We start from the raw sequence: 27,828 nt of genomic DNA on the forward strand, positions 1-27,828 counted from the left end.
AATGTATGTGTATTTGATGTATATGTGGTATATGAGTATTTGGTAAAAACGATATGTATTTGTTATAAGTAGGATGTTATTGTGTGTATATGAATGTATGTATGTTTTTTGTAAATGTGGTATATGATTGTGAAACTTTTGTATTTGGTATAAAAAGGATGTTATTATCTATATCTGAAATTATATGTATTTGGTTTAAGTAGGATGTTATTTTGTGTATATGTGTATGTATTTGTATTTGGTGTATATGTGGTATATGTATGTAAAAGCATGTGAATTTCATCCTCTTATGTATTATTTAAAATTATGTGGTTTTGGTATAAGTAGGATGCTATAATTGAAAAAAAAATTATTTTTATAATTTGAAAAAAAAACAAAAAAAATTATAAAATTGTTTAAAAACTTATATACAAAAACTAAAAAGTTTCTAGTTTTTACCCAAGCTAACTCCAAATTAATTAACCAATAAGTTATATAGTTAGCTTATAATCTTCAAATTAATTTATAAGATTATATTTCTAAAACCAATAATAATCGGTTACCATAAAAATAGGTTAAAGGATGCTATAATTGAAAAATAAATAAATAAATAAATTATTATTATAATTGGAAAAAAAACACAAAAAAAAATTATAAAATTGTTTAAAAACTTATATATATTTTAATCTCGACGATAAAAAAGAACAACACAACAACATAGTGTCTATTATAAAATTGTTTAAAAACTTACAAGTAATTTTAATTAAAATTAATTAAAAAAATGCATACATAAAAAATTTTAATTTATTTTTTTTATTTTTTTATTATTTTAGATGTAAAAAAAATGTGGATTGGATAAAAAACAATGTTAATTTTGTATACTAAACTCTAAACCCAAAATTATGTTTCAGCAACATCATGTCTATTGATAAAAGCTGGACTACTAATCCATATCGAAACCATCCCGAGTTCCAAGTAGGACTCAAAGCTTTTATCGAGAAGTCCAAGTCACACCTTGATAGTATTGGTAAAATCAGATGTGCGTGTGAAAAATGTGATAACCGTTACTTCAAGTACCCGACTGTAGTTGAACGCCATTTATTTATAAATGGTTTCAGTAAGGCGTACAAAATTTGGATCTATCATGGTGAATCTTTTATTCCTCCAGTCGTCTTGCCAAGTAACGAAATGTCCAATTTAATCGACGATGTGATGTGGGAGTCGAGAGAAAATGATACCAACCTCGATGAAGGAACCTCGAATACAAGGGGTAGCGGTGTGGATGATGATTTTGCATAGTTGATGGAAGAAATCGAAACTCAATTGTATACTGGTTGCATCTTTTCTTCCCTTGAATTTCTAGCAAAGTTAATGCATATCAAGGTGAACAACAAATGGACTGATAGTTCATTTGATCAACTCCTTGAGCTCTTGCAATTAGCATTTCCCAAAGGCAACAAGGTTCCCCTTTCACATTATCTAGCCAAAAAGAAACGAAAGTCTATTGGCCTGGGGTATGAGTCGATACATGTGTGCAAAAACGATTGTTGTCTCTTTTGGAAAGAACACGATTCATTGCAAGTTTGTGCCGTTTGTAAAGAGATCCGATGGATCGATAAAAACACCAAGGGTAAGAAAGTACCTCATAAGGTGTTACGGTACTTTCCTGTGATCCCTAGACTACGACGTTTATATTGTTCGAGGCACACTGCCAAAAATATGATTTGGTATAGTACCAGACGTTCAGAAGATGGTGTGATGATTCATCCTGTTGATGGGGAACATTGGCAAGATTTTGATAAAAAAAATACCCCGACGTCTCGAGTGAACCCCGTAACGTACGCCTAGGTCTTTCAGCTGACGGTTCCAATCCATTTGGAAACATGTGTAATCCACATAGCACATGGCCGGTCATACTCACCACATACAATCTGCCACCCTAGATTTGTATGAAAGAGTCATCATTCATGTTGACTTTGTTGATTCCAGGCCCGAAAGCTCCAGGTAAGGATATAGATGTTTTCCTTAGACCGTTGGTGGAAGAGCTTAAACATTTGTGGAACTCAGGCGTACGTATTAAAGATGCGGCGAGAAACACATTCTTCACGATGAGAGCTATGTTGTTGTGGACAATAAACGATTGGCCAGCTCGTAGTAGTCTATCATGTTGGAGTGGGCAAGGGTATAGAGCATGTGCTACTTACAATGAAGACACTCCTTCGTACCATGCAACAAACAAAGGCGTATATATCGGTCATCGTCGTTTCCTAGATGCTAATGATCCGTTAAGAAAGAGGTTGGACTTTAACGAGATGGAAGAGACAAAACCCGCTCCGAGACACTTTAGTAATGATTACATACAAGAGCAACTAGGTCATCTACTAACTCGTAAACCGGGTAAACATCCTGAGCATGGAGGCGGGGAGCCAAAGCGGCAAGATTACGAGTTGAACTGGTCGAAACGAAGCATTTTCTTCGAACTTGAGTATTGGTCTTCTCTACAGTTGAAACACAACATAGATGTCATGCATGTCCAGAAAAATGTGGACGGGAGTTTGTTAGGTACTCTCCTAATGAACGATAAAAGCAAAGACACATCAAATGCACGAGAGGACTTGAGAATTCTAAACATTCGGAGAAATGAATGGTTGCAAAAAAATGGTGACAAGTTTCATAGACCCCAGGCAAGATACTCTTTCACGAAATCTAGTCAAAAACTCTTTTTTCAATTTATAAAAGAGGTTAAACTGCCGGATGGGTTTGGTTCTAACATCAGTAAGAAAGTGAACGATACCAATACTAACATTATTGGGTTGAAATCGCATGACCACCACATTCTTATGCAACGTTTGATACCGATTAGAGTAGGAGGGTTGTTAGACAAAGATACTTATACACCTATTGTAGACCTTTGTACGTTTTTCAAGCAACTTTGTTCCAGAACAATGAAGGTGGAGAATATGAGGAAAGCAAAAGTAGACATTATTGCAATCTTGTGCAAGTTAGAATTGATGTATTGAATAGTTGTGAAGAAGTCAGACAATATATCAAGTAATTAATCTTATCTCTAACTTTCATTCTTAATTTTTTATTTTATCTTTTTAAATCTATATCTTTTGGTCATCAACATAGGAAATTCAAATATGAGCATCCCCAAAGTGATGAAAATAGAGAATTTCGTAATTGGTTTTGTGAAAAGGTAATATAAATTAATAAACAAATTTGTTTCATTGATCTAACGAATACATAATACATATTAGTTTATAATTGTTAGGTTCATCAAATGAAAATAGAAAAATCTCCAGAATTCCACAAAGAGTTGTTGGCTCTTGCAATGGGCCCGCATATGAATGCCTATTCTTACACCACATGCATAGTCAATGGTGTTAGGTTTATGGTACTTAGTCGTGACACACAACGTACAACACAAAACTCTGGGGTTTTAGCAGTGGGTGAGAAAGGCGAGAAATATTATGGCATGTTAGAAGAGATTATAGAGTTGAGGTATACACATGATTATTCAACTGTACTATTTCGTTGCAAGTGGTTTGATACTCGAATAGGAGTTATTTCTAGTGATAGTTTCACCAGTATCGACACACGACGCGAAGCATACAAAGATGATCAACTCATATATGTGTCACAATCCAAACAAGTGTTCTACATCAGAGAGCCAAACAATAACCATTGGTGTGTTGTCGAGCATGTTAATCATCAAAGTATTTGGGATCTACCATCGAACGATGACCTTGTTCAAAATGTTGACAATGTCTCACACGAAAATGTAGACGATTTCGATGTACTTCAAAATATCTCTTTATCCGATGCTCCACTTTTTATCGATTTTAGCATGTACTTTCAAAACATTCCTAGAGTCATTGTTGATGTAGAAAGTGCATCTGAAGCTCCTCCGCCAACTGGTAGAGTCAATGATGTTTCTGATTGCGAGACTTATTACGATGACACCGATTCTGATTATGATACCGAAGAAGACACTGAAGGATATGAGGAAGATTCTGATTAGAATAGTTCTTATGTAATGTGTATTTGTAATATGTGTTTGTAATATGAACTTTATTTGGATTTCTAGTTTAAATAGAAATGTTTATTCCTATCTAAATGTTTATTTCTATGTAATGTGTATCTATAATAAAAATTGTATTTGTATATCTTATAATTTTTCAGGAAATGATGAGAGTGTGGCTTTTGTTTATGTTTACCATGGCTGCTGTCATGGGTCGTGGACATGGGGGAGATGGAGCTGAGGACCCACCTTTCCCAGGTGGTAGAGGTCCAGGCCAGCACGAGCAGGACGGTAAGTCTTATCATGAATTTTTATTTACTATTTTTGTTCAATTATCATAAATTAAATATCGTTTCTAATAATTTTTAATTACATTTGTAGTTGAGGAACGTGCCCGAAGGTAAGTTCGAGGAAAAGCTAAAAATATAAAGCTTGAAAAAGCAAACTTACAGAACCAGGGGAAACCAATTGGCATGCAATATGATATGGATATCACATTTAATCCCATAGGAGAGGCGGGAGACATGTTTTCCCAAGAAGTTGGAAAAACAATGTGGCAGATGGTCCCTTTTGACAAATGGAGTTGGAAAAGAGTTTCCCCTTATATAAAGGACAATGTATTACAACATTTAGCGGTAATTATTTGTTTAAACATATTTTATAGGTTTAACTATAATTGTTTTTTACTTGGTTAACTTTTTTTTGTAGACAAAGTTTGATCTCAATCAAATGTACCAGGATGCACAAGCTAATCTATTGACAGAGAGTTTTCAAGCAGCCTTGTTAAAAGGTTATCGAGAGGCGTAAAGCCGACGCAAAAGAATATTTCAAGATGGTCAAAGGGTATGAAGATATCCCGAGAGCATTGGCCAATCCTCCGGATGGTATGCTTGTTGATAACTGGGCGAAGACAGTTGAGTATTTTCAAACTGACGAACACATAATTGCTTCAGAAAGGAACAAAAAAATCCGTGAAAAGCAAACAAATGTGAATCGTAGGGGTTCGAGTTCGTATAGCAGTACTTGCTATAAGAAGGTACCGTACGATACATGTAATTATTTATTTAAAATATAATCTAATTTTTAAACTTAAACAGAACCTTAAGAGAGTGGAAACATTTCGCAAAGCTCATACCGATAAGAATGGTGTATTTGTTACTGCTGAATCGGAACAACAATATGTAAGTACTTAATTATAATTTTATCATATATTTAAATGTTTATTTATACTTAATAGTTACTCACTCTTGGGAGTTACAGAATCGGTTAGTTGAAGAGCTGTTAGAACAAACTCAAGGTGAAAGTGAGTTAACGCCCGCTCAAGAAAGAGATACGTTCGAGAAAGTATTAGGATAGCGACGTGGCCACATCAGAGGCATTGGCCGCAAACCTTCTGGTCTCCCGACGATTCCACAGCCTTCGCAACCATCACAACCATCACAGGTAAAATAGCAATCTACTTTAGCATCGTAAAATGCATGTTGATTTGGTAGTTTTGGTTTTGTGGTGATTATTTGCTAAAAAGTTTGGTAATTTGGTTTTTGTCCCAAGTGCAAAATATAGCAATGTACTTTGGTTTTCTATCTTAGTTTAAAAATGGGAAAAATAACAAAAATGCCCTACGAACTTTCTAGGGTTTACCCGTTAAGTCCCTAAACTTTTTGTCGGATTTTATGGGTCCTTAAACTAGGATATGACCTGCTCTTTTAGTCCCTATCAACCTATAATAGCTGGTTCAGTGATCTTTTAGACCAAAAAAAAACTCACATTGTGCCCTTATAAAGCCAAAAAAATAAGTTGGATGACCTTTTAGACCAAAAAAAACTCAATTCGTACCCTCCCAAGAAATCGATCGCTGTTCTTCTTTCCGTCTTCACCCTTGATTGTCACACACCCTCACCGAAGATCACAACCCTCTTCCCCTTCTAATCGATTCTCGATCACAACCCCCTTCCACTATTTTCTTTGAGTCGATTTCAGCTCTTCAAGGAATTGACCCCCTCTTTCATTATTCTCTGTTCAAAATCGCACAAGCTACCTCTCCTTCTCCCTCCGAGTTCCAGGTTTGATGGATGCAATGTTAAGAAGGATGTGTGGGTTTGATGAGGTTCATAGAGAAAACGAGAGTTAATCTTTTTTTTTCTTCGAATTGAGGATTTAGAAGAAAAAGAGATTTTTTTTATTCGAATTGGTCCCTGAACTTATTTTTTGGCTTTATAGGGGCACAATGTGAGTTCTTTTGGTCTAAAAGGTCACTAAACCGGCTATTACAAGTTGACAGGGACTAAAAGAGCAGGTCATATCCTAGTTTAGGGACCCATAAAGCCCGACAAAAACTTTAAGGACTCAACGGGTAAACCCTAGAAAGTTCGTAGGGCATTTTTGTCATTTTCCCTTTAACAATAGCAATCTATTTTAGCATTGTAAAATGCATGTTGAATTGGTAGTTTTGGTTTTGTGGTGATTATTTGCTAAAAAGTTTGGTAATTGAGTTTTTGTCCCAAATGCAAGAAATAGCATTGTACTTTGGTTTTCTATCTTTGTTTAAAAATAGCAATCTACTTTAGCATCTTAAAATGCATGTTGATTTGGTAGTTTTGGTTTTGTGGTGATTATTTGCTAAAAAGTTTGGTAATTTGGTTTTTGTCCCAAGTGCAAGAAATAGCAATGTACTTTGGTTTTCTATCTTAGTTTAAAAATAACAATGTATTTTGATAGTTTTTGTTTATGTTTGACAATCTAACTTATAAGTTTATATATATTGTTATTAATTATGTAGTTGGAAAATCTTCGTGCAATGCTCGCTGACCCGGCATGTAGGGATGAGCTTTATTCGTTTTTTCAAACCCAAAATAATCAAGGAAACAATGGGAACGACGATGATGGTATGTAAGGATGAGTTTTATTTGCATATGTTGTCACGTTTTGCTACTTGGTAGATTGTAAAAATTTTGTTGTTTTGCTACTCGGATATTATGACTTTTGATATTTAATTGTATTTGGATGTTTGTTTGTAATTTGCATTGACACTATTATGTTTGATATTTAATAGGATGTTTGTTTTGTAATTAGCGTCAACACTATTGGTTTTGATATTTAATCGAATATTGTTATTACCGGTGACGCCTTTACCTGCGATATTATCACCAGCAACCAAAATCATTAATTAAAAAAAAATTAAAAAGTTGAAAAAAAATTACCGGCAACACTTTTACCGGTGACAGAAGTCATTACCGGCGACTAGCTTATTAGCGGCGACAATACTCATTAGCGGCGACTTTTATCATTAGCGGCGACAAACTGATCAATAGCGACGAGGCAGTAGCGATGACTCAGTACCGACGACACGTCGCCGCTATTAGTATTACCTGCGAATTTTGGGAGTCGCCGGTAATGGCATTTTTCCTTGTAGTGTGATCATTGATTGGTTCAATGAATTTAGTCTTTTTTTTTTCCAATTAAATTTCAAACCAAATACAGAACTCCTTTAAACTTTGAAGGGTTTAATGGAGTGTGGATGTTAAAAAATATAATTGAATAAAAAGTGGAATGTTTATGTGGCAATCTATTGTCAATGGATTGTGGATGCCCTTAGTAGTTATAACATTTTGATCAACGATAAATACAAAATATGAGTCATACATTACCAAGTTAGAACGTAGAGATTGAAGTAACAATGTAAAGCATGCATGATGGATTAGTTACGATTTTTTTTCTATCATTCGCAGTTAATTCTATTGCTCTACACTAATCTACAAAATGACAGGCTACAGTCATGATGATCTATTTGTATCGTTACATAACTATGAGAAACACTAATGCTTGCTTATCAGGATTACTAGATATATATACTTTTTATATCCTATGCTAATTAGAGTAAATTTCGATCTTATGGCTGGTGGAACGAGCTAAGCTTCTCCTTCAGCCTTTCAGCGTCAATGTCATTATCACCTTGCACCTGTTCAACAGGACAGGATGTTGTGTTATTAACTATTTCTATAAAATATTAGTTATAATATTATTAAAACAAATGATTGGCATTGCGGCCAAACAACAAACCTATGACATAAGTATGCTTGATCCAAATAGCATGGCCACAATTATATAAATAATCTTAAGGTTTGACATGTTCATTTGAGTTGAGCAGTTATGGTCGTAAACTGACTTATTCACATTGTTTGCAGATAAAACTAAAATCATGCTTACAGAAAAATATATACATCAACCCGGGTGAGAAATTTTCCTACAACCAATGACCTACGGACATCGCAATGCATAATTAAATGAAATACTTAAATGACGTCACATGTCTAAGTGACATTAAATGAATTAAACTTTACCATTGTAGTATGCATTGAAGATCAATGGATTTAGAACTTATTTGTCAATGAACTCTTCATGGAAAAAAGAAAGTTCTAATTTTTTTTAACGTATACTTCATTAGTAAAACTATATAAAATTCAATGTATCTTAGAAAATTTTGATAATTATATGAAAAAAATAGATAGATTGGTGCATCCATTCAACTCTAGAAAATTTAATAGATTATAGAACCTTTTTTTATATAGATAGATAGATTGCCCTTAGATTTTTTTTATTATTTTTTTATTTTTAATATACTAATTGTATCTGGAAAAGATACCCATAGAACTTTGATTTCAAATCGAAGGTGGCCTTAAGCGAAGACCTTTCACTCGAGTGTAAAATTGAAGAAATCACTGTAATTATGATTGTTTCATAACACAAGAAAATGAATATTAGGGTAAATTGAGTTGCTTTTTATGAATTATGATGCCATAGTTTATATAATATGTTTTAGCAAAATACACTCATATATTTTAAGGTCTGAAGATACATGTAATTATAATATAGATAAAAAAAATTTATGAAAAGAATAGCCATATATTAAGGATGAACTGAAGTGAATTAAACGCTTTATTTGAAGTTTGTTTGACAGAAGACCATATATGTACCTGAATATGAAGAGTGCATAATGCCATCTCTTCCCCCGAACATTTGAAATTCGTTGCATTGAGCAAAACAAGCCCATCTTCTTCCTGTTCTAAGTATTCCAAAACCTTAGACAAGAAGACAATCTCTTTCCTCTTGCTCATATGATCATTTGAGGAAATAAGTTGTATGACAGCTTCTGTGGCTCCTAACACACTTACGGATGAAACCAAGGATGATTTTTGCATCTTTACCACTTCTTGACTCAAATGAACTTTTGATGATGAGTACGATGAAAGCTTTTTCTTTTTATGTTTTAATTTCTCTACTTCCTTTTGTAGTTCCGGTATGTACTTAAGTGCACGAGATACTGTCCCTGGGATACTTACTTTTTTCTGTGGCAAAAGAGAATTATTAGTCTAAGCCCACTGAATAACTAAATACCCACAAGAATTATGCTATATGCAACTAAAATGTCAGTCATGTGTTATATAAGTAAGTTCATCAAGATTGAGGAAGGGATTCTGATTATATTAACTATTGAAATTCTCACTTTCACATGTCACAACAAGTTAGATATTGAAGCACCTTTTGATCACTGGAAATGGGTAGCAGTGAACGAAGGAAACCATATAAGTCGTTCACCCTCTTACGACGATGTCTTTCACTGGCATTATGATTGAGCTTCTTCACCATAGGATTAGCCAAATAGCCATTTACAAACCCACCAGAAGAATTAGAATTTTCAGTTGAAAAATCATGCTGGATATCTTCATATGTATCAAAATCAAGTAAAGATTTACATGAATTTGGTTCAGCTTCTATAGAAATATCGTTGCAATCCGGTTGAACATTATTCTTGATAGGATCCTCTGAGGGCCATCCGTAGGTAGTTGAGAACAGAGGGGATAATGACAACATATTTTTCTTTCTTTCTTTTGTATTGTAGGGGATGTTTTTGCAGGAAATTTTTTTGGGGAAGTTAGGATGATGAGTTTGGTATATTTATACAATGGTAAACGTATATCCTCTTGCATTATTAAAGTGAGACTTACATCTTCTAAGAAGTTAAATGGTCGCCAGATTAGATCGCAGACGCATTTTTGTTACAACTTACAATAATATATTCCAGTTCAAAAACAAATTTCTTCAAATTTAATATCAGTGAATAAATATATCAAATATTTAATTAATTAAGGAATATATCTGCTAAATAATGAGTTCACACGATTCAATCAGTATTCTATCCAGTTAGAATAGATAGAATAAAATTATTATAATTTCAATTAAACAAATAAAATACTTGGATGATGGATTCACGTGGAGCTCGTGCCTCCCGAAAGCTCTAAGTTAGCTTTCCATCATTTAGAACAATACAAGTTAAGCATGGCATGTGGTATACGTGCGCCCATCACCTGTCATTAAGAAATGTTGTACTTGTTAAATCAGCACTTGTTTATTGGGATTAGATGTAATTTATTATTTGAGCTTCCTGTTTTGTTCAACTACGATGTAACTACTCTAATATACGAATCTTTATTTATTATAATTTTGCAACTTATTTTTAACGGCAAGAACTATAGAGAAATAAAACTAGAGGCGCGCTAGAGAGTCTCCATCTACATACAACCGAATTACATAGAAGATTGGGAGCGTACGCTAAGGAGGGACTAAATAGGTAATAAAGTGGTGTTAAAAGAGGTAATAAAGTTGTATAACTATATGATAGTTATAAACAACCTTTAACAAGTGGTGGAGCTTCAATATTTCATTTGGGGACCGAAAATATAATTTGTATAAAAATTGGTGAACAGGGGGCCCATAGTGAAAATTTTATATTTTTGGACTAAATATATATAAAATTAAAGCATATGGACTATTTATGCCAAAAAAATCATGGGGGGCCACAGCCCCCCTAGCCCTTGAAATGATCCACCCATGACCTTAACTTCATAAGTAAAAAAACAAAAACAAATAATAAAATTTAGTTTGATACATCGTTATTGAGTAACTTTGTTTTGAACACCGACTTGTTGCTTAGAGACACTATATTTTACCCTAATTCATGGAGTCTAATATATTTTACATTTCGAGACCAAGCAGGTAGGTTCCATCAAATAAATTAACCATGACTTGATATAAAACATAGAAAGTCATATATCTTATAGCGAGAAATGTGGAGACTCCATCATCAAGACATTATAGAAATCCGAAAGAGTTTGAGAGATTTTTTTTATTATTGATTGATTGGAAAAAGACTGATACCATGTACCATATTTATACAAGATGTAAACGAAACCTAGACAAAATAAGACACTAAAGCTTTGAATAAAAGTAGATAACTATTAAAAGTTGATGTAGAAATCGGATAGCTGGCATAAGGAAATATTTAATTCCTTTACTCACCCTCAAGTTGAAATGTGAAGATCACGAACGCCCAATTCGCCCAGCAGATGGAGAAATTGTTTTGCACCAAGTGATTTAGTAAAAATGTCAGCAACATGTTCGGTGGTGCTGATTGAAACATGCCTAAATTTCTTGAAATTCAATATGTTCGTGTATGAAATAACAATCAATTTTTACGTTTTTTGTGTGTGTATAATAACATGATTATTTGTAATGTGATGAACAGCTTGGTTGTCGCAATAAAGAGGAGTGAGACCTATCTGGGATGTATTAAGTTCTTGTAATAACCATTGTATCCATAATATCAAACTAACAAAAGAAGCCATGGGGTGATATTCAAATTCAGTCGATGACTTAGAGACAGCTAGCTATTTTTTTCGGGAGATAGGAGCACGTCCTAATGTGATAAAATATCCAGTTTCGAAATGTCTAGTTAAAGAAAACCCAAGACAATCAAAGTTGCAAAGAACCTTAACAGTTAGATTACAAGTAGAGGGTAGAAAAATACCTTAACTTGGTGTGGCCTTGAGGTAATAAAAAATGCAAATGGCTGCGAAATGTGGAGATTCCATCATCAAGACGTTATAGAAATCAGAAAGAGTTTTAGAGATTTTTAATATTGATTGATTGGAAAAAGACTAATACCACATACGATATGTAACACCAATAAAAATTAAGCCAATTTAAAATATTTTAATTCCTTCAAAGACCATTAAGTTCATACATCTTGTATTCAAAATAGTTTAAACATCAGAGTATCCCCCAAAACCATATCACATAAATCATAAATCATGAGGAGTGGTACGATCACGCCTTCGCCTTGCCACGATCTCTTGAAGTACCTAAAACAATACACTGAACTGTAAGCACGAATGCTTAGTGAGTTACCCCCAAAATACCAACGCGTACATATATAACCATCATATAAACATATAAGCAAACAACATGCATAATGAGCCATCAGTCTGACTGGACCGAATCCCGGTCCTCAGTCTATCTGGACCGCTCTCCGAGCCTTCGGCGTGTCTAGACTGCCCTCCTCGGGGCCTTCAGCCTATCCGGACCGCTCGCTGGGCCTTCGACCTGACTAGATTTTGCCCGGCTCGGGCCTACAGTCTACCCGGTCCGCCCAGGGTGTCTTGGCCTACTGCGCATAGCAGGACCTGCCTCAACCCTTTCCCCAAACTAACAAACATGCACATACGTATAAACAAATAAGCATGCAGATCTAACAGATCATTAACATGGCAACCATCCTATAACCAAGATACCGATCTAACCGATCTCTAGCATAGAAACCATCCTAAACCAGGATGAAATCTAGCATAGCAATAACATAGCAAACATCCTAAACTAGGATGTAATCTAACATAGCAATAACATAGAAATCATCCTAAACCAGGATGAAATCTAGCATAGCAATAACACAGCAACTATCCTAAACTAGGATGTAATCTAACATAGCAACCATCCTAAACCACGATGAAATCTAGAATAGCAAAAACATAGCAACCATCCTAAACCAGGATTAAATCTAACATAACAATAACATAACAACCATCCTAAACCAGGATGAAATCTAGCATATCAATAACATAGCAACCATCCTAAACCAGGATGTAATATAACATAACAATAACATAGCAACCATCCTAAACCAGGATGAAATCTAGCATAGCAATAACATAGCAACCATCCTAAATCAGGATGAAATCTAACATAGCAACCATCCTAAACCAGGATGAAATCTAACATAGCAACCATCCGAAACCAGGATGAAATCTAGCATAGCAATAACATAGCAACCATCCTAAACCAGGATGAAATCTAACATATCATAATAGCATACAAACATACTATAACCAGAATAACAATCTAAAGGGTCGGCCTTGGTACCTTAGACCCTGTCGATATAGTGACGACAACTCACTTGCAATTGCCGACTGAAGAGATAAGACCAAGCTGCTCTGACCACCGACACGAACTTCACCAAAAAACACTACCAAAGAACCAATTCCAAAAATACCAAAATTACCAAAATACCCTTGGAAGTCAAACTAGTCAACTCTTGGTCAAAGTCAAAGTCCTCAGTCAAAGTCAACCTTCCTGGTTGAGTCTACTCACCGAGTCAACCCGTCGACTCGTCGAGTTCTTATACTAAAAAAACTCCCATAACAGGACTCAACTCGCCGAGTCGCCCCAAGACTCGTCGAGTTCAACGATCTCGGAATTTCATCCTGTCCAACTCACTGAGTCGCCAACCGACTTACTAATCCAAAGCTTTAACCAAAAGAGGTTGAGTTATGCGACCAGACTCGCCGAGTCCAAGAACAAACTCACCATGTCCGAAGCAATCTTCAACAAACTCGCCGAGTTGTTCTTCCAACTCGTCGAGTCCATGCACATTTTCATACAACTCGTCGAGTACACCCATGTGACTCGCCGAGTCTCTCCAGCTCTCAATCCATACAGTGGCTTTTCGAGCCATGCAGGGGCTCCAATCCATAGATCCATTCTTCTACAGTCTAACCCTCACATAAAGTTGCAAACTTTACGTGAAACCAAGGAGGTATAAGCCCAAAACACTCTAGGGCTAGGGTTTATGACAAATGGGCTTCACCAATAACTCTTAGACAGGAGCTTTATGACATTTTAGACCATCACAAGCCTAGATCTGAAGTAGCAACCTCAGATCTAAGCCTCTAACTCGAAATAGCTCTCAATCATACCAAAAATGCCCCAAATCTCAAATGATAATAGATCTAGATATAAAAGAGCCCAAGCAACAGATTATTATCTCCAATATATGTTCCAACTGAAGTAGATCCTGGATCTACACCACTCCTTTGCATCATGTCCCTTGATCTTCATGCCCCTTTCCAAGATTTTCTCCTCTAAAGCTCTATTCTCTCTATTAATGGAGGCTCACTAGAATCTAGGGTTTTCTGGAACTCTCTGGGGGATTAGGAGGCTGGGAGAAGGACATAAAGTCCTTTAAATAGAGTGCAACTCTCGGGATTAGGGTTTACTCATTCCAGCACCAACTCGTCGAGTACATCCTCCGACTTGGCGAGTTGGCCACTTAACCCGCGTTCAAGTCTCGCTCCGACTCGACGAGTAGCATACCTACTCGTCAAGTAGCTTCCTTAATGTACACTTATCACCCTTCAACTTCTTGCTTCCGAACTTGCGATGTTACATGATATTTATACAAGATGTAAAAGAAACCTAGACAAAATGAGAAACTAATGGTATGAAGAAAACTATATAACTATTAAGAGTTGATGTAGTAATCGGATACCTAACATAAGTTGGCATAAGGAAATATCGATTTCCCTTTACTCCCCCTCAAGTTGGAACAAGAGGATTGTGAATGCCCAATTCGCCCAAAACATGACAAAATTCTTTTGCCCCAAGTGGTTTAGTAAAAATGGAAGTAACATGTTCAATGGTGCTGACAGAACATGTCTGAATTTCTTGAGATTCAATATGTTCACGTACGAAATAACAATCAATTTTTACGTGTTTTGTGTGTTCTTGATAAACAAGATTATTTTTATTGTGTCAAGCAACTTGGTTGTCAGAATAGAGAGGAATGGGACCTATTTGGGATGGATCAAGTTCTTCTAATAACTAACATATCCATAATATCTCACTAACAAAAGAAGCCATGTCATGATATTCAAATTCAGTCGATAACCCACAGACAAGTGACTATTTTTTTGTTTTCCAGGAGATAGGAGCACCTTCTAATGTGATAAAATATCCGGCTTTGGATTGTCTAGTCAAGGAACACCCAAGCCAATCGGAGTCGCAATTAACCTTAACCTGGTGTGGACTTGAGGTAATGAAAAATGTGAATGGCTACGTCAAAATGCATATATCATGGAACCGCAATAAATTGGCTTAAAGTGTTGACGACAATAGTGATGTCAGAACGTGTAACTTGTAAATATAGTACCCCCTTATAGGTCACCAAAATTGACTTGCATATACAAGGGTTATATCATCTGCTTTATTAAGACAAAGATTTTGTTCCATTGGAATAACGCTAGGTCGAATGCCTTGAAGACCACAACCTACTAGTATATCCAAAGTGTACTTGAGTTGGATAAGTACCACGCATCCAGTGTTCTTGTTGCTTCAACGCCAAGAAAAACTTTAAGGGTACCAAGTCCTTTATGCTAAATCTTTCGTCCAAAAATGACTTGATTTTAGTACCACAATCGATACCATTGCCAAAAAGATGGACATCGTCGACATAGATAAGGGCAAACACATAAAAAACAGTTTGTTTTGTAAATATGAGGAGCCAGTGGTCAACTTTAGAATGTTGAAAACCAATACTTAATAAGGCGTCAGTGAAATTTATATACCAGTTATGAGATGCTTTTCGTAATCTATACAAGAATTTTTTGACGTTTGTAGACACGTTTGTCACCAGTTATAGCAAAGCCTTGTGGAACTTTCATGTAAACTTCTTCTTGTAAATTACCATGCAAAATGGCATTGTTAAAGTCAAGTTAGTGAATGCTCCATTTTCAATGAACAGCAATTGCCAATATTGTTCGAATTGTTACAAGTTTAGTGATTGGTACAAATGTTTCGTGAAAATCCACACCTTTGATCTGGGTGAAACCTTTAGCTACCAAACTTGATTTATAACATTCAACATCTCCGTTAGGTTTGTATTTATTTTTCAAACCCATTTGGAGTCAATTTCTTTCTTTCTCAGGGAAGATCTATCATGATTCAAGTATTGTTGGTTTCAAGTGCTTGGATCTTGTTTTTCATAGATTCTCGCCGTTATGTCTTTAGCTGCATGATAGAAGTGTTTGGGCTCATCGTGAGGTTAGATGGTAGTTAAGAAATATTTGTGAGTTTTAGAGAAATTTTTATAGGAAATAAAATAAGATAAAGGATGTAACGTCGAAGATGCTGACATGGTGTTGGGGAGAGAATGGTCTATGGAAGGTGGTAGCTTTACTTCATAATCGCCAAAACTTTGAGGTAATGTTCTGGTCGATGGTGTTGCATTGGAATGGGGTTTGAATGTGGATTATGTTTCTCACTGTTCTCGATTATAGTCTGATTAGACAAATCTTCTTGGTTTTCATTTTCTATAAGTGGTGTTTCATCGACACTAGGCTCCGGCAGTATACTATTTGTTTTTGGGGTAGATGGCTGCTCGCAACTAACTAGTGTTGGCCAAATAATTGGGCTAGAAAAACAATTCCAGAGTGCAAGTGATTGAGGTTGTTCATGTGTGTCATGAAAAAGGGTATTGGCATTCCATAAACTGTACAACTCTTGAAATGTCCATCTTTTTTCTTTTAAATCGTAGACATAATATCGTTTTTTATATTGGTGGGAACCCAAGAAAAACACAAGGTCTCCTCCTTTCTTTAAACTTATTATTTGATGCTTTTTTTTCTTTTACGTATACCAAGCACATGAATAGTATTATATGATCCTAAATGCAAATTGCGATCAAATAAGAGTTCATATGGTGGCTTGTTCTTTAGAACTTTAGATGGTAATTTGTTTATGATGTAGGTGACATTCACCAATTTGATTATGATGCTACAATACTAGCTCCTGGAGTCCACATTTTCTTTATAGCAAGTCTTTAAATGCTAGAGAAAGCCTCCCCCAGTCAACATGTGTCTAAGAGTATAAAGTCTTATGGGAATTTCACTTTTTAGAAACTATGAATTTATTGAACGCAAACTATAGACATTTACATTAAGTTTATGTTGTTCCATGTCAGATATTTATAGTAAAATCAATGATTTTCATGACGGTTATCATTTGAAAACGATTAAATAGGTTTTATTCTAATACATAAAACCTCATTCTATGTCACACCCCGAATTTAGAAGGTCAAGAAAGGAAAGGAAAAAACCCCAAGTCCAAGAAGTCTACTCGTCGAGTCAGGGAGGAACTCGACGAGTAAGAGCGGGTTCCGTGTTGCGGATTAAGTTACTGACTCGACAAGTCGGGGAACTGACTCGACGAGTCTGGCCTAGGTTGGGAAACCTTAATTTCGGGACTTGGTGCCCTATTTAAGCATCATATTCTCATTCTCTCAGCCTCATCTTCAGCCTCCAGTCCCCAAATCCTCAGCCACGAAACCCTAGTGCACCTCGTGAGTGTTTAAGCTACCTTTGTGTGATTTGTGCACTCTTGAAGAAGAAGAAGGAGAAGAAGGAAGTTGGAGGTTCAAGAAGGAGGAAGTAGATCCAGAAGATACACTCTAGTGGTTGCATTTCTTGGTAATCAAGTCTTCATCTTGACTTTTGATTTAATAGATCTCTTTGTTGTCCCTTTTATGAAGATTTTGGTCCATGAATGGGTGCTTGAGGGATTTGGACGTCCCCAAGCATGATCCTTTCAGATCTGAGAGTATTGTGGATAGTTAAGGCATAAAGGTGGAAGCTATATGCCATTAGAACTCCCTATGCAAAGTTTAAGAGGTTGTTATGGCCTTTTAAGCAAAAAGGGTCATGCATGGATGTAAAGGCAGTAGCTTTACGTGTTATTCCGACCCTAGAAGGTTAGATCTGGGTCTTGGATGCTTTATGCTTGACTGAAATCATCTGAATAGATGTGGACATAGAGTGACTCGGCGAGTCACTCATAGGACTCGGCGAGTCAGACCGTTTCCTTGCCAAAAACTCTTCTGCTAGCAAGTATGAGTTGGGTTAGTAAGTGACTTAGTTAGTCTGAGTTCATAGTGGACCTGAAGATCATCGTACTCGACGAGTTCAAGGAGGAACTCGTTGAATCCAAGACAATCTGCCTAATTTACGAAGGTGGACTCGACGAGTTCAAAGGAGAACTCGGCAAGTCAGATGAAGAAGGGCCCCAAAGTGTTGAAGGCGTACTCGATGAGTAGGATCGAAGTCCAGAAGTAACCTGTGAATTGTGGGACTCGACGAGTTGATGAGTCAACTTGGAGCGTTGACTTTGACTGTTGACTTTGACCAAGCTTAATCTGGTTTGACTTTTGAGGGTATTATGGTCTAAGTGTTATTTTGGGTATTAATAGTTCAGGGAGCCGAAAGATCAGCAATTCAGGAGTCGCCTGATAGCAGTCAGAAGTGTTCAGCTAGTCTTCAGCAGTGCAAGGTGAGTCTCCCCACTATCCGTATGGGTCTAAGGCACCAATGCCAGCCCATTATGCTCATGTTTATGTATAGTAGGAAGACCCAGGGGTTAGCCTTAGGCACTTATTATATGTGTTCTGGGTTTCGACCTGATGTCTGGCGAGGCCTGAGGTAGGTTAGAATGCTAGAGGTCTTTGTGATTCTTGCATGAGTAGGTATGATAGATTCAGGACTGCGGGTCCGATGTCGGGGTAAGCCCGTAGTATGTTAGATGATAGCATGTCTCCGGGTCAGGGTCCAATGCTGGGGCAATCCCGAGGAAGATTCTTATGGTGTATGTTATATCATACATGTTATCTCTGTGATATTTGTATGTGCCTGGTAGGGAGGTGAGTGTGGGCGAGGTCCCGTATCTCGTCACTAGCTGAGTATGGATGGGGTTCCATATCTCAACATTATCAGAGTAAGGGCGAGGCCCGTGATAGGAAGGGAGTGACTCTGGGTGGGGGCCCGTATCTCACTACTAATAGGAGTATGGATGGAGTTCCACAACTTTAGTAGCAGGACAGGGGCGAGGCCCAAGTTAGGCGAGGCCTTAGATTAGGGAGCTGTTAGAGAGTGTCTATTTATTAGTATGCTATTTGATTGAATGCATGTGTGTAGCGGGCGAGGCCTTAAGGAGACATATCTGTATACCGAGCGGGGCTCGATGCCAGGTGGGACTTGATGTCAAGCGGGGCCTGATGCCGGGCAGGGCCCGATGTAGCTGGTGGGGGGCCAGTACGTGGTTATGTGTTCTTGGTTATCAGTGTGGTATGTGGTAGGCTGGGGAACTCACTAATCTTCGTGTTTATGGTTTTCAGTTTTGGTTTCTGGTACTTCCGGTAGTAGAGGGAAGAGCTCGGGGTGATCGCATGGTACACACACCAAAGGAGTTTTAGCCTGGGATGTTTACTCTGATAAAACAAACAAGTATTTTTAAATGATACTATGTTGTGTTATATAATCCTTTAGTTATGGTTGAAATGACTTAATACGTATGGTTTTGTTAATGTTTTAAAAAGAAATTTTTGGTCATGATTTTTGGGACGTTAAATTCTAATAAAGGTAATATATGATGAACTTTATCGGTGTCTGTGGAATATTGGTTGAATGTTATTATTAAATGGATTCTAATGCATGAAGGGATTTGTATGAGCATCAAAATCAAAGTTTATCAAACCAATGTTAAGACGTCCTTATCTATGAGGTTGCTCATGTCAAAACCCATCATTATACAAAAAATTCCTAAGAAAACTAAAGAGTACATATCATAATCAATACCGAGAAGCTCAATCAACACCGTTGGTTGCCTTATGCATGCAAGTTATACACAAAATAGAATCACATAGATTGCCAAAAGATGAATCTACCTTAAGTCCACAACTAAACAAGGAATAAGAAATTAGGCTAAGTAGATCATTCTAGGGCAATATGATCCTATTCGTATACAACTTTAAAAGCATACACTTAGCAATTAACTGAGCCGATATCAATTCCAAGTAATACATAGCAACCAATCCTCCAAGTCTATAAGGCATCACAGAAATAAGGTAATTGTATCATATGATTCATAAAGGTATCCTTATCCCTAATCTAACATGAAATTCACATATCAAGCATACTAATCATAATACATAGGTATGGTAATTTGGGAACCACTTACTTGATCTCAGTTGATTGCACGCATCGCACCCCTTCTTACTTAGTAAAAATCATTTTACAAACTCAATTTCTTTTTCTTTTTTAAAGATTATCATTTCCACAATTTGAGTTCTGACACACCCAAAAGTGTGCTTGAATCCATCAAACCAAGGCTTTGATACCAACCTGTAACATCACTAAAACAATGATAAAATTTTCCATTTAAATTCAGTAGTTTCAATCATCCAATTGTTCCAAGACAATCATAATGTACAATATTCAAAACTTCAGGGTATAAGTATCCAAAAAGTACGGAAATCGTGAGGGGAGGATGTTGTATCATCATGTCGGGCCTTTCCATTTTGTACTGGAAGTACCCGACACCATAAACATAAATTTTAAGCACAAAGCTTAGTGAGATCCCTAAAGTAACACATACCAAACGTACAATTGGGCCTAGCCCTGAGGTGTATTCCAACCCAATATACAAATATGAGCCCAACCCTGGGGTTTATTTCATCCTGATCAAACAAATATGGGCCCAACCCTGGGGCCTAGCAATGGGGTTTATTTCAACCCGATGAAAAAAATATGAGCCTAACCCTGGGGTTTATTTCAACTCGGTCCTATAATAATAGGCGCAACCTTGTGGTTTATTTCAACCCGATCAAACAAATATGGGCCCAACCCTGGGGTTTATTTCAACCTGGTCATATAATAATGGGCACAGCCTTGGGGTTATTTCAACCCGATCAACAAATATGGGCCCAACCCTGGGTTTATTTGTACCCAATCATGCAAACATATAAAAGTCACATGACAACTATCATTCTACATAACCAAATAATGGGTCGACATTGGTGCCTTCGACCTACGGATACAATGAGAAGACTCGCCTCTAATAGAAGAAAACTATATCGCACACTCGGGCTGCTACTAATAGGGCTCCTCACACTAATAATAACCCAATAATAACCTTAATTAATTAATCGAGGTTTAACCCACAAATATTGGTCCATACATAATTTTATCTTACCAAGGGGAAAAGACCATTTTGCCCTTCCATGCCTGGCCCAACCAACCAAGCCCAAAAACTCCCTAGTGACCCAAAGTCCCAAAACGGCCCAAAAGGCTTCATGAGCGTACGTATGACGTACATTGTGCTACGCTCAACGTATAGCTTGTCCTCAGAAGGCTTACAGGGTTACAACTAGGTACGCCCAGCGTACCGTGGATGACGCCCAATGTACTTTTCAGATTCCACAAACTCTATTAATGTCTTAATGCATTAAGACCCAACGTCCAAACTTCAGATCTAGCATCTAATAATTGTCTAAATTAATAAAGTTTTAACCTTTATGTCTTTTCATGGAACAAGGAAGATAAGAACACAACCCTAACTTAAATTATCAACTAAACTTGCCTAGCACTTGCATGGATGAAAACCAAGGCCCAACACTACAAGAAAAATACCCTTTTACGACGCGCAAACCATGACACTCCTTGATTTGTGTTACGCAAAAGCGTGTGACATTAAAAAAGTGTCATCTCTTCAAAAAATTTAAGGATTTATGTCGCGCATTGTTGCGCGCCCTTAAATTAGTGTCTAAACAAAAAAAACATGGAGAGCACCTATAATAAATTGTGCGTCGTCTAAGGATGTCGCTTTATAAATTTTAATGGAACGAGCGTTCCAACCTTTAATAGCTCAGCGGGAAATAAAATCCCTAAAAATTAGAAAACCACGCTTTGTTCTCATCTTCCTTCGTTTCTACTTTTCTCTTTTCAATGGTTTGGCTTAATGAAGCTCTGTGAATTCCATGAGTTATCGCTATGAAGTATGGAATGCAAAGCATGATTCTTGCTTGTCTCTGATTTCCCACAGATAAATCAAAACAACACACAGACAAAGAACCCTAACGCGCTTCTTTCTTCTTAGTAGGTAGCTGGAGGTCTTTTATTTTTTTCTAAAATCCCGATTCTCTCATTTTTCTATCGACTTAGTACGTGCTCGGGTTTTTGTTGGTGATCGACGGGTACGAGACATAATAGAACAACTAAAGTGGCTATTACAAAGGGTTGAAATCATATGCAATCGTTTGGAGATGATGGAGTTTAGCTTTCACATTCGTCAAATCTTAAGGCAGAACAAGACTGTTGAGATTGAGGGTTTTTTGCTCCCAAAAATAGACCTTATAAAATCATTGCGATTGAGGGCTCTATGACGAAGAACTAGGGATTCTAAGCGTAGCAAGGTTTCCTCCTCTCCTTGAATTCACGTTTTCAAAAGCATCGAGAACTCGTATGGTTGATATTAGCTTCAGGAAGTCTTTCATGTTTGCTTCTTCTACCCAAATCCTTCGATGATGGAGCCGCCATACACTTGGATTACGATAACTAAACCTCCACAGTAAGCCCTAGTACTAGTTATTTGTTACTTATAATTCGTCCTCCTTTAACCCTAGTTTTCTATTTAGTTTTTACAGCCTTTGCTTTAACATCACTTCCATCTCCCATGATCACCTCTTTTCCATCTTCCATCATTGTCTGAAGATGTCTTCATTGTTTCTCCCGCGGTCTCTTCCATCAGGTAAGTTGTTGGACATTCTCAGCTACTCATTCTTGACTATCTCTATTCTCGCCCTCTTTTTTCTCGAATTTTCTTCTCTGTTCTCCCTTTTCTGTTGAATGATGTTTCTATGTTGAAAAAACTTCCATTGATTCCATAAATTAGAGGTTATTTTTATGGATTACACCCTATTCCCGAGTCTCAATTAACAAGGGAAGTGGAATTTTAGGAGGATATAACAATAATATTTACTATATCTACTACTCTCTTCTTTCAATGAAAATTCAACTTTAGAAGTCTTCGATTGTAACAAAATATCAGACACCATTGTGTTGAACAAAGATGGATTTGTGCTTCCCGAGGTATTTTTAGGGTTATACTAAACATGTTACATCTTACATGAAACAACTCATAATGATAAGTGTATATTCTGTTTATGATTTTATCACTTTGTTTTTTATTGGATAACAGAAAAGGAAAACTTGTATCTGTATGGATTCTAAAAATATGAACGGAAAAAAGCGAGAAACATAGAACAGGTTCTTGACTCTCTTGTCAAAGACACTCAACATCAATTTCTTTCTATCAACGTTACAATATGTATGTCTCTTTTTCCAACTTTTTTTAACGATTCAATAATTTCAAATCCCTGTATCCATATTTAGTAATTAAAAAGACATGTGATTTTGAATGGGATTGGATTTGGCATTCCAGGTTGTTTGGCCTGAAGGTGTAGTCTGCAACATAACTCTAGTTTTTATTGGATTTTTTTTCTGCCATGCATTTGTGGACTCAAATTGGTTTGTTTGTTTGATTACTTTTGTAAGGTATTAACCTGGTTCTATTAAGAAAAATGTGGAGGAGTAAAAGAAACATGGAGAAACTGGAAAGAGGAAGAACAGGAGAAAATGAAACTTCTCTACAAAATCGCTTGATTACTAAAATTTATTAAGAAACATGAATAAAAACATGATTAAAACATCAAAAATGTTTACCCCATTTATACTAGATAAAACAAAATCCTAATCTAACTCAAATACTAAAAATAGGAAAGTTTTTCCTAAAATGCCCCTGGGACCAATTTGTCCCAGATTATGAAATATCCTAACAACTTTAATTATAATTTTAGATAATCTGAAGGATACTCTGGAGCTGCTTTAAAAGCGAGTGGAAAAATAATATTGTAGTTTCATATTTTTTTTTCAACCCCAAATCCTCATCAAGGGAAAACTCATCCAACTTTTGGGAAACTTTACAGGAAACTTAATCTTGTTGATTTGGCAAGGTTAGAAAAATATATCTAATTAATATGCATTATAGCTTCTTTCCTTTATAGAGGAAGTATTTTAATATTAGTCAAATATCTAATTAATATGAATAGGAGTGGAATGAATGTTGCATTTTAAAGCATGTTAATCAAGTGGTTGAGCTTGAGAAGAAGTGTAAAAAAACAATTGAAAAATAGCTTCATCAAATTTTTAGATATTAATTAGATACATGGATAAAACATGCTACCCAAATTGCTAATTATATTTTCTCTCTGGAGTTCCATTTTGGTTTACACCTGAAAAGAAATTAACAATATGATATTTTCATTATTGTTAGGTTTTGTGATTCTTCTGTTTGGATTACCGGTTCATACCTGAAGTGTGGATATGCGATTCATTTGTTTGTATATATACATACTGATGTTTAGGAGTTGTATTAGGTTAGACATGTAATCAGGGAAGAGAAGATGTTTAGGAGCTGGAAGATGTTGTATATCTTGAAGATGCAGTCAATGTTTGATTTTGAGGATTGGATGTGAAATTGTTTATGATGAAGATGGTGAACCACAAATACAAACAGATGGAACCAGATTCATATCTTGAAGAAAATGTAGCAGATACATTATAAATATTTCTACTGTTTTTGCTTTTTCTATTATCAATTCAGTTAAGAAAAGGCTAAATTTGGGTTTATTATCTTTTACTTCATTAGGGTTTTTCTTTTGTATAATAAAATGTGACCTGTTTGCATTATAAAAATGTGTTTAGCTTCAGATGTTTTGTCTATCTTGATTTCCATCACCACTTTTGTTTTTTTTAATCTTTGAGGAGGACAATGTAATAGTAATGTGGATCACTACAGGACAGTAGGATAGTAGCGTGTAGGTCTTATTATTACTGAATACAAAATTATTTTTTTTCACTGGCTTCTTTTCACTAGAAAGGTAAACTGTTAAATGTTAATATGCCATTTGTTTATTTTTATTGTCTTTATTGACATTTTTTTTGTTTCTATATTCTCCATCAATAAAGGTACCAACAACAGAACAAGTGAATGCTTTGTCCAAAGAATTACACGGTTGTGCCATTATCCTAGGCCATGTAAATTCATTTCCTTTTAATTTAAATATATAAAAAGTTGAACTTTTTGTTTATTGGTGTATTCTGTTTATTGTTGTAGATCATGTGTATAAAGCCATCAATGTATTACCTATAACAACTCATCCAATGACTCAGTTTACAACTGGTGTCCTAGCTCTTCAGGTTAGCTTTTTCATGTAATTGTTTCTTTACAAAAGAGGTCAATTTTGCAGGAAATACCAAATAGGAACATACTTTGCACTCGTTATATTTATATAAAATCATGTTGTTAAGTTAAACTAATATTATAAGATATTAAGCAATAAATATACTCCACAATTAACTACACTCCTTTTTTCACAAGTACAAAGTGAATTTGCAAAAGCTTATGAGAATGGAATCCATAAATCCAAGTAGGTTTCTTCTAACTTTATATTTTTCAACACACTTATTTTTAATGCAAAAGATGATTTATATACTTGTTATTATTATTCAAGATACTGGGAGCCGACATTTGAGGACTCTCTTTCATTGATTGCTCAACCACCAGTTGTAGCTGCATATACATACCGTAGGTATGTCTATATGTATATCCAAAGAAATGCCATTTCTACATAATTTCATATTGAAAAATGAGAGTTTTGACTGTTGTTTATAGTTGATTTTATTTTCTGTTTTTTTAAAAGGATATACAAAAATGGAGAAATTGTATCAGCGGATGACTCGTTAGATTATGGTGCAAATTTTGCGCATATGCTTGGATTTGATAGTCCAGCCATGCAAGAGCTTGAGGCTTTATGTCACTATCCATACGTAAGAATTTGATTTATGATTATTTACTTGTTTGTATATATTTTGAATTTATGTTTAAGGATTATGAAATCTTGATTTATTGTAGTGACCATGAAGGTGGAAATGTCAGTGCTCATATTGGACATCTTGTAAGTTCCAAGCTCAACCACTTGATTTACTAAAATAGTGTTTTTCTTCATTTTACTTCTATTATTCATTTTTTCTTATTATCTTTTTACTTTAAATATCATTTTTTTACTATCTTTTTAATTTTATTTTTAATATCAGTTTTCTTCTTTTTTTTAAAATCAGGTGTTTTTTTAACTATAGATGAGTATAACGAATATACAAAAATGAATATTTATATATATGACTACATGTCTTATAAAAAAATATATCTTAATTAATATCATAACGATATATTAGATGTAAAATCAACGTAATATATAACACCACTAATATTTTTTTTTCACTCTGCAAGCTAAGTTTATCATGCTACAACTACTACTAGTGATGATTTATTTTGTAATAGGCTATAAGAGGACTTGTCATAGATAAAGAGAAGGGCAACTTGGTGAAGGCCGAATGATTTGGTTATGTGAAACGGGCTATGCATGGCACAAAACTACTATCCACCAAAGCTGTAAGGTATGGCCTTTAACCTTAATATTATGAAGAGGACTTGTCATAGATAATTACTTTTACTTTTTATGTTTTGAATCATTTGGTTGTTAACTGTGTGATTATGAAAGTGAGATGTATGGGAGGGAACTGGTGGACCTGCGGAATGAAAGTCGGTGTGAGTTTCTCATGTGCAAGTAGGTAGTCGTTATGTTTTTGTTTTTTTTTAATATATAAATTCATTATTCCCACCATCAGATATGTGACATCTTTCCAGTTTTAGATAAATAAAACTAATTTGATCCATTGATATTGTATTTCAGATGGTTGATAGATTAGATGAAGGGATTATTTCACCGGATCTTGGCGTACTTGATTATGAAGGGCTTTAGAAGGAAAGAACAACGCTTTTTTCTAATAAAATACTTTATTTTGTATGTTGATTTTCATCGGTGTATGAATTTTTTCGTTTGCTTCAGGCTGTTGGTAAGGCCTTCTTTAGGGCTCATGTTGAAGGTCAACTACAGGTAAATTTATAATTAATTTAAGCCTTGAATAGTATTAATATTATAATTAATTTTATGCTACATAATGAGATAATGTCGAAGCCAGAGCTATTTGTAGAGCCTGATCCAGAGCTACCTTTAGCACTTCTTGACCACACAGGGTCATCTGCAACTCCAAGTCGAGAAAACATGGCTAACAACATGCAACAAATATCAGAACTTACTGGATCTGCTTTGGAGCAGCTTGCATTACAAACACTTGCATGGTTTAATTTCAAGGTGCATTCAAGATTTGTATAATTCACAAATTAGTTGTAAAAATTGCAAAAGTCAGCTATGCATAGGGACAAAAAGTGTAGTTTATTCAATTTACTATTATTTATCATTACAATTTCATGCATGTAGGGCCATGATCTTCTTGAATTTGCAAGAGATGATGGAGCCACAAGGAAAGATGTTGCTCTTTGTTGCTGCAAGAGATGATGGAGCCTAGTAGATCCAGTGGCAGCTCTTTGCTGTTGTAAATTAGTTGTAAATTCTTTCTCATTTACCATTAATTTTTTTAAATATATGTATATGTGGTAGGATCTTCAAGTTCGGAAGTATGCAATATTAGTGGCTGGTAGATTATCTGAAAAAACCCTGCATATGTTTTTCCAGCACTTCGGCGTCGCCTTATTCAGTTGTTAACATATGTTGCACAAAGGTGAGAACTCAATTTTCTTGTCACTAACTTTTAAATGTTTAATAATATATTATTTAAATACCTTCTCTTTATTGCTCTTATTTTTTAAACAAATGCAACATACCTTGTTTGATTCTTCTATTAATTATATTAGCA

General features: G+C 35.5%; 2 protein-coding genes across 2 annotated transcripts; one reads left to right on the forward strand and one right to left on the reverse strand.

Moving 5' to 3' along the window:
• The first annotated feature begins 1,281 nt into the window (after positions 1 to 1,281).
• Positions 1,282 to 4,003, forward strand: LOC145050875 (uncharacterized). Its single transcript, XM_078999065.1, has 4 exons — positions 1,282 to 1,609; positions 1,969 to 2,992; positions 3,112 to 3,178; positions 3,254 to 4,003. The coding sequence occupies exons 1-4, from the start codon at positions 1,282 to 1,284 to the stop codon at positions 4,001 to 4,003; spliced, it is 2,169 nt and encodes a 722-aa protein (XP_078855191.1).
• Positions 4,004 to 7,674: 3,671 nt separating this feature from the next.
• Positions 7,675 to 10,064, reverse strand: LOC145051876 (transcription factor ORG2-like). The gene is made up of 3 exons (XM_078999708.1): positions 9,542 to 10,064; positions 8,977 to 9,348; positions 7,675 to 7,961 (listed from the first exon to the last, which is right to left on the reverse strand). The coding sequence occupies exons 1-3, from the start codon at positions 9,872 to 9,874 to the stop codon at positions 7,893 to 7,895; spliced, it is 774 nt and encodes a 257-aa protein (XP_078855834.1). The 5' UTR covers positions 9,875 to 10,064; the 3' UTR covers positions 7,675 to 7,892.
• Between the last annotated feature and the right edge of the window lie 17,764 nt (positions 10,065 to 27,828).

Source organism: Lactuca serriola, chromosome 5 (assembly GCF_051521515.1).
Source record: "Lactuca serriola cultivar US96UC23 chromosome 5, Lser_US96UC23_V15, whole genome shotgun sequence".
In the NCBI taxonomy this organism is placed as follows: Eukaryota; Viridiplantae; Streptophyta; class Magnoliopsida; order Asterales; family Asteraceae; genus Lactuca; species Lactuca serriola.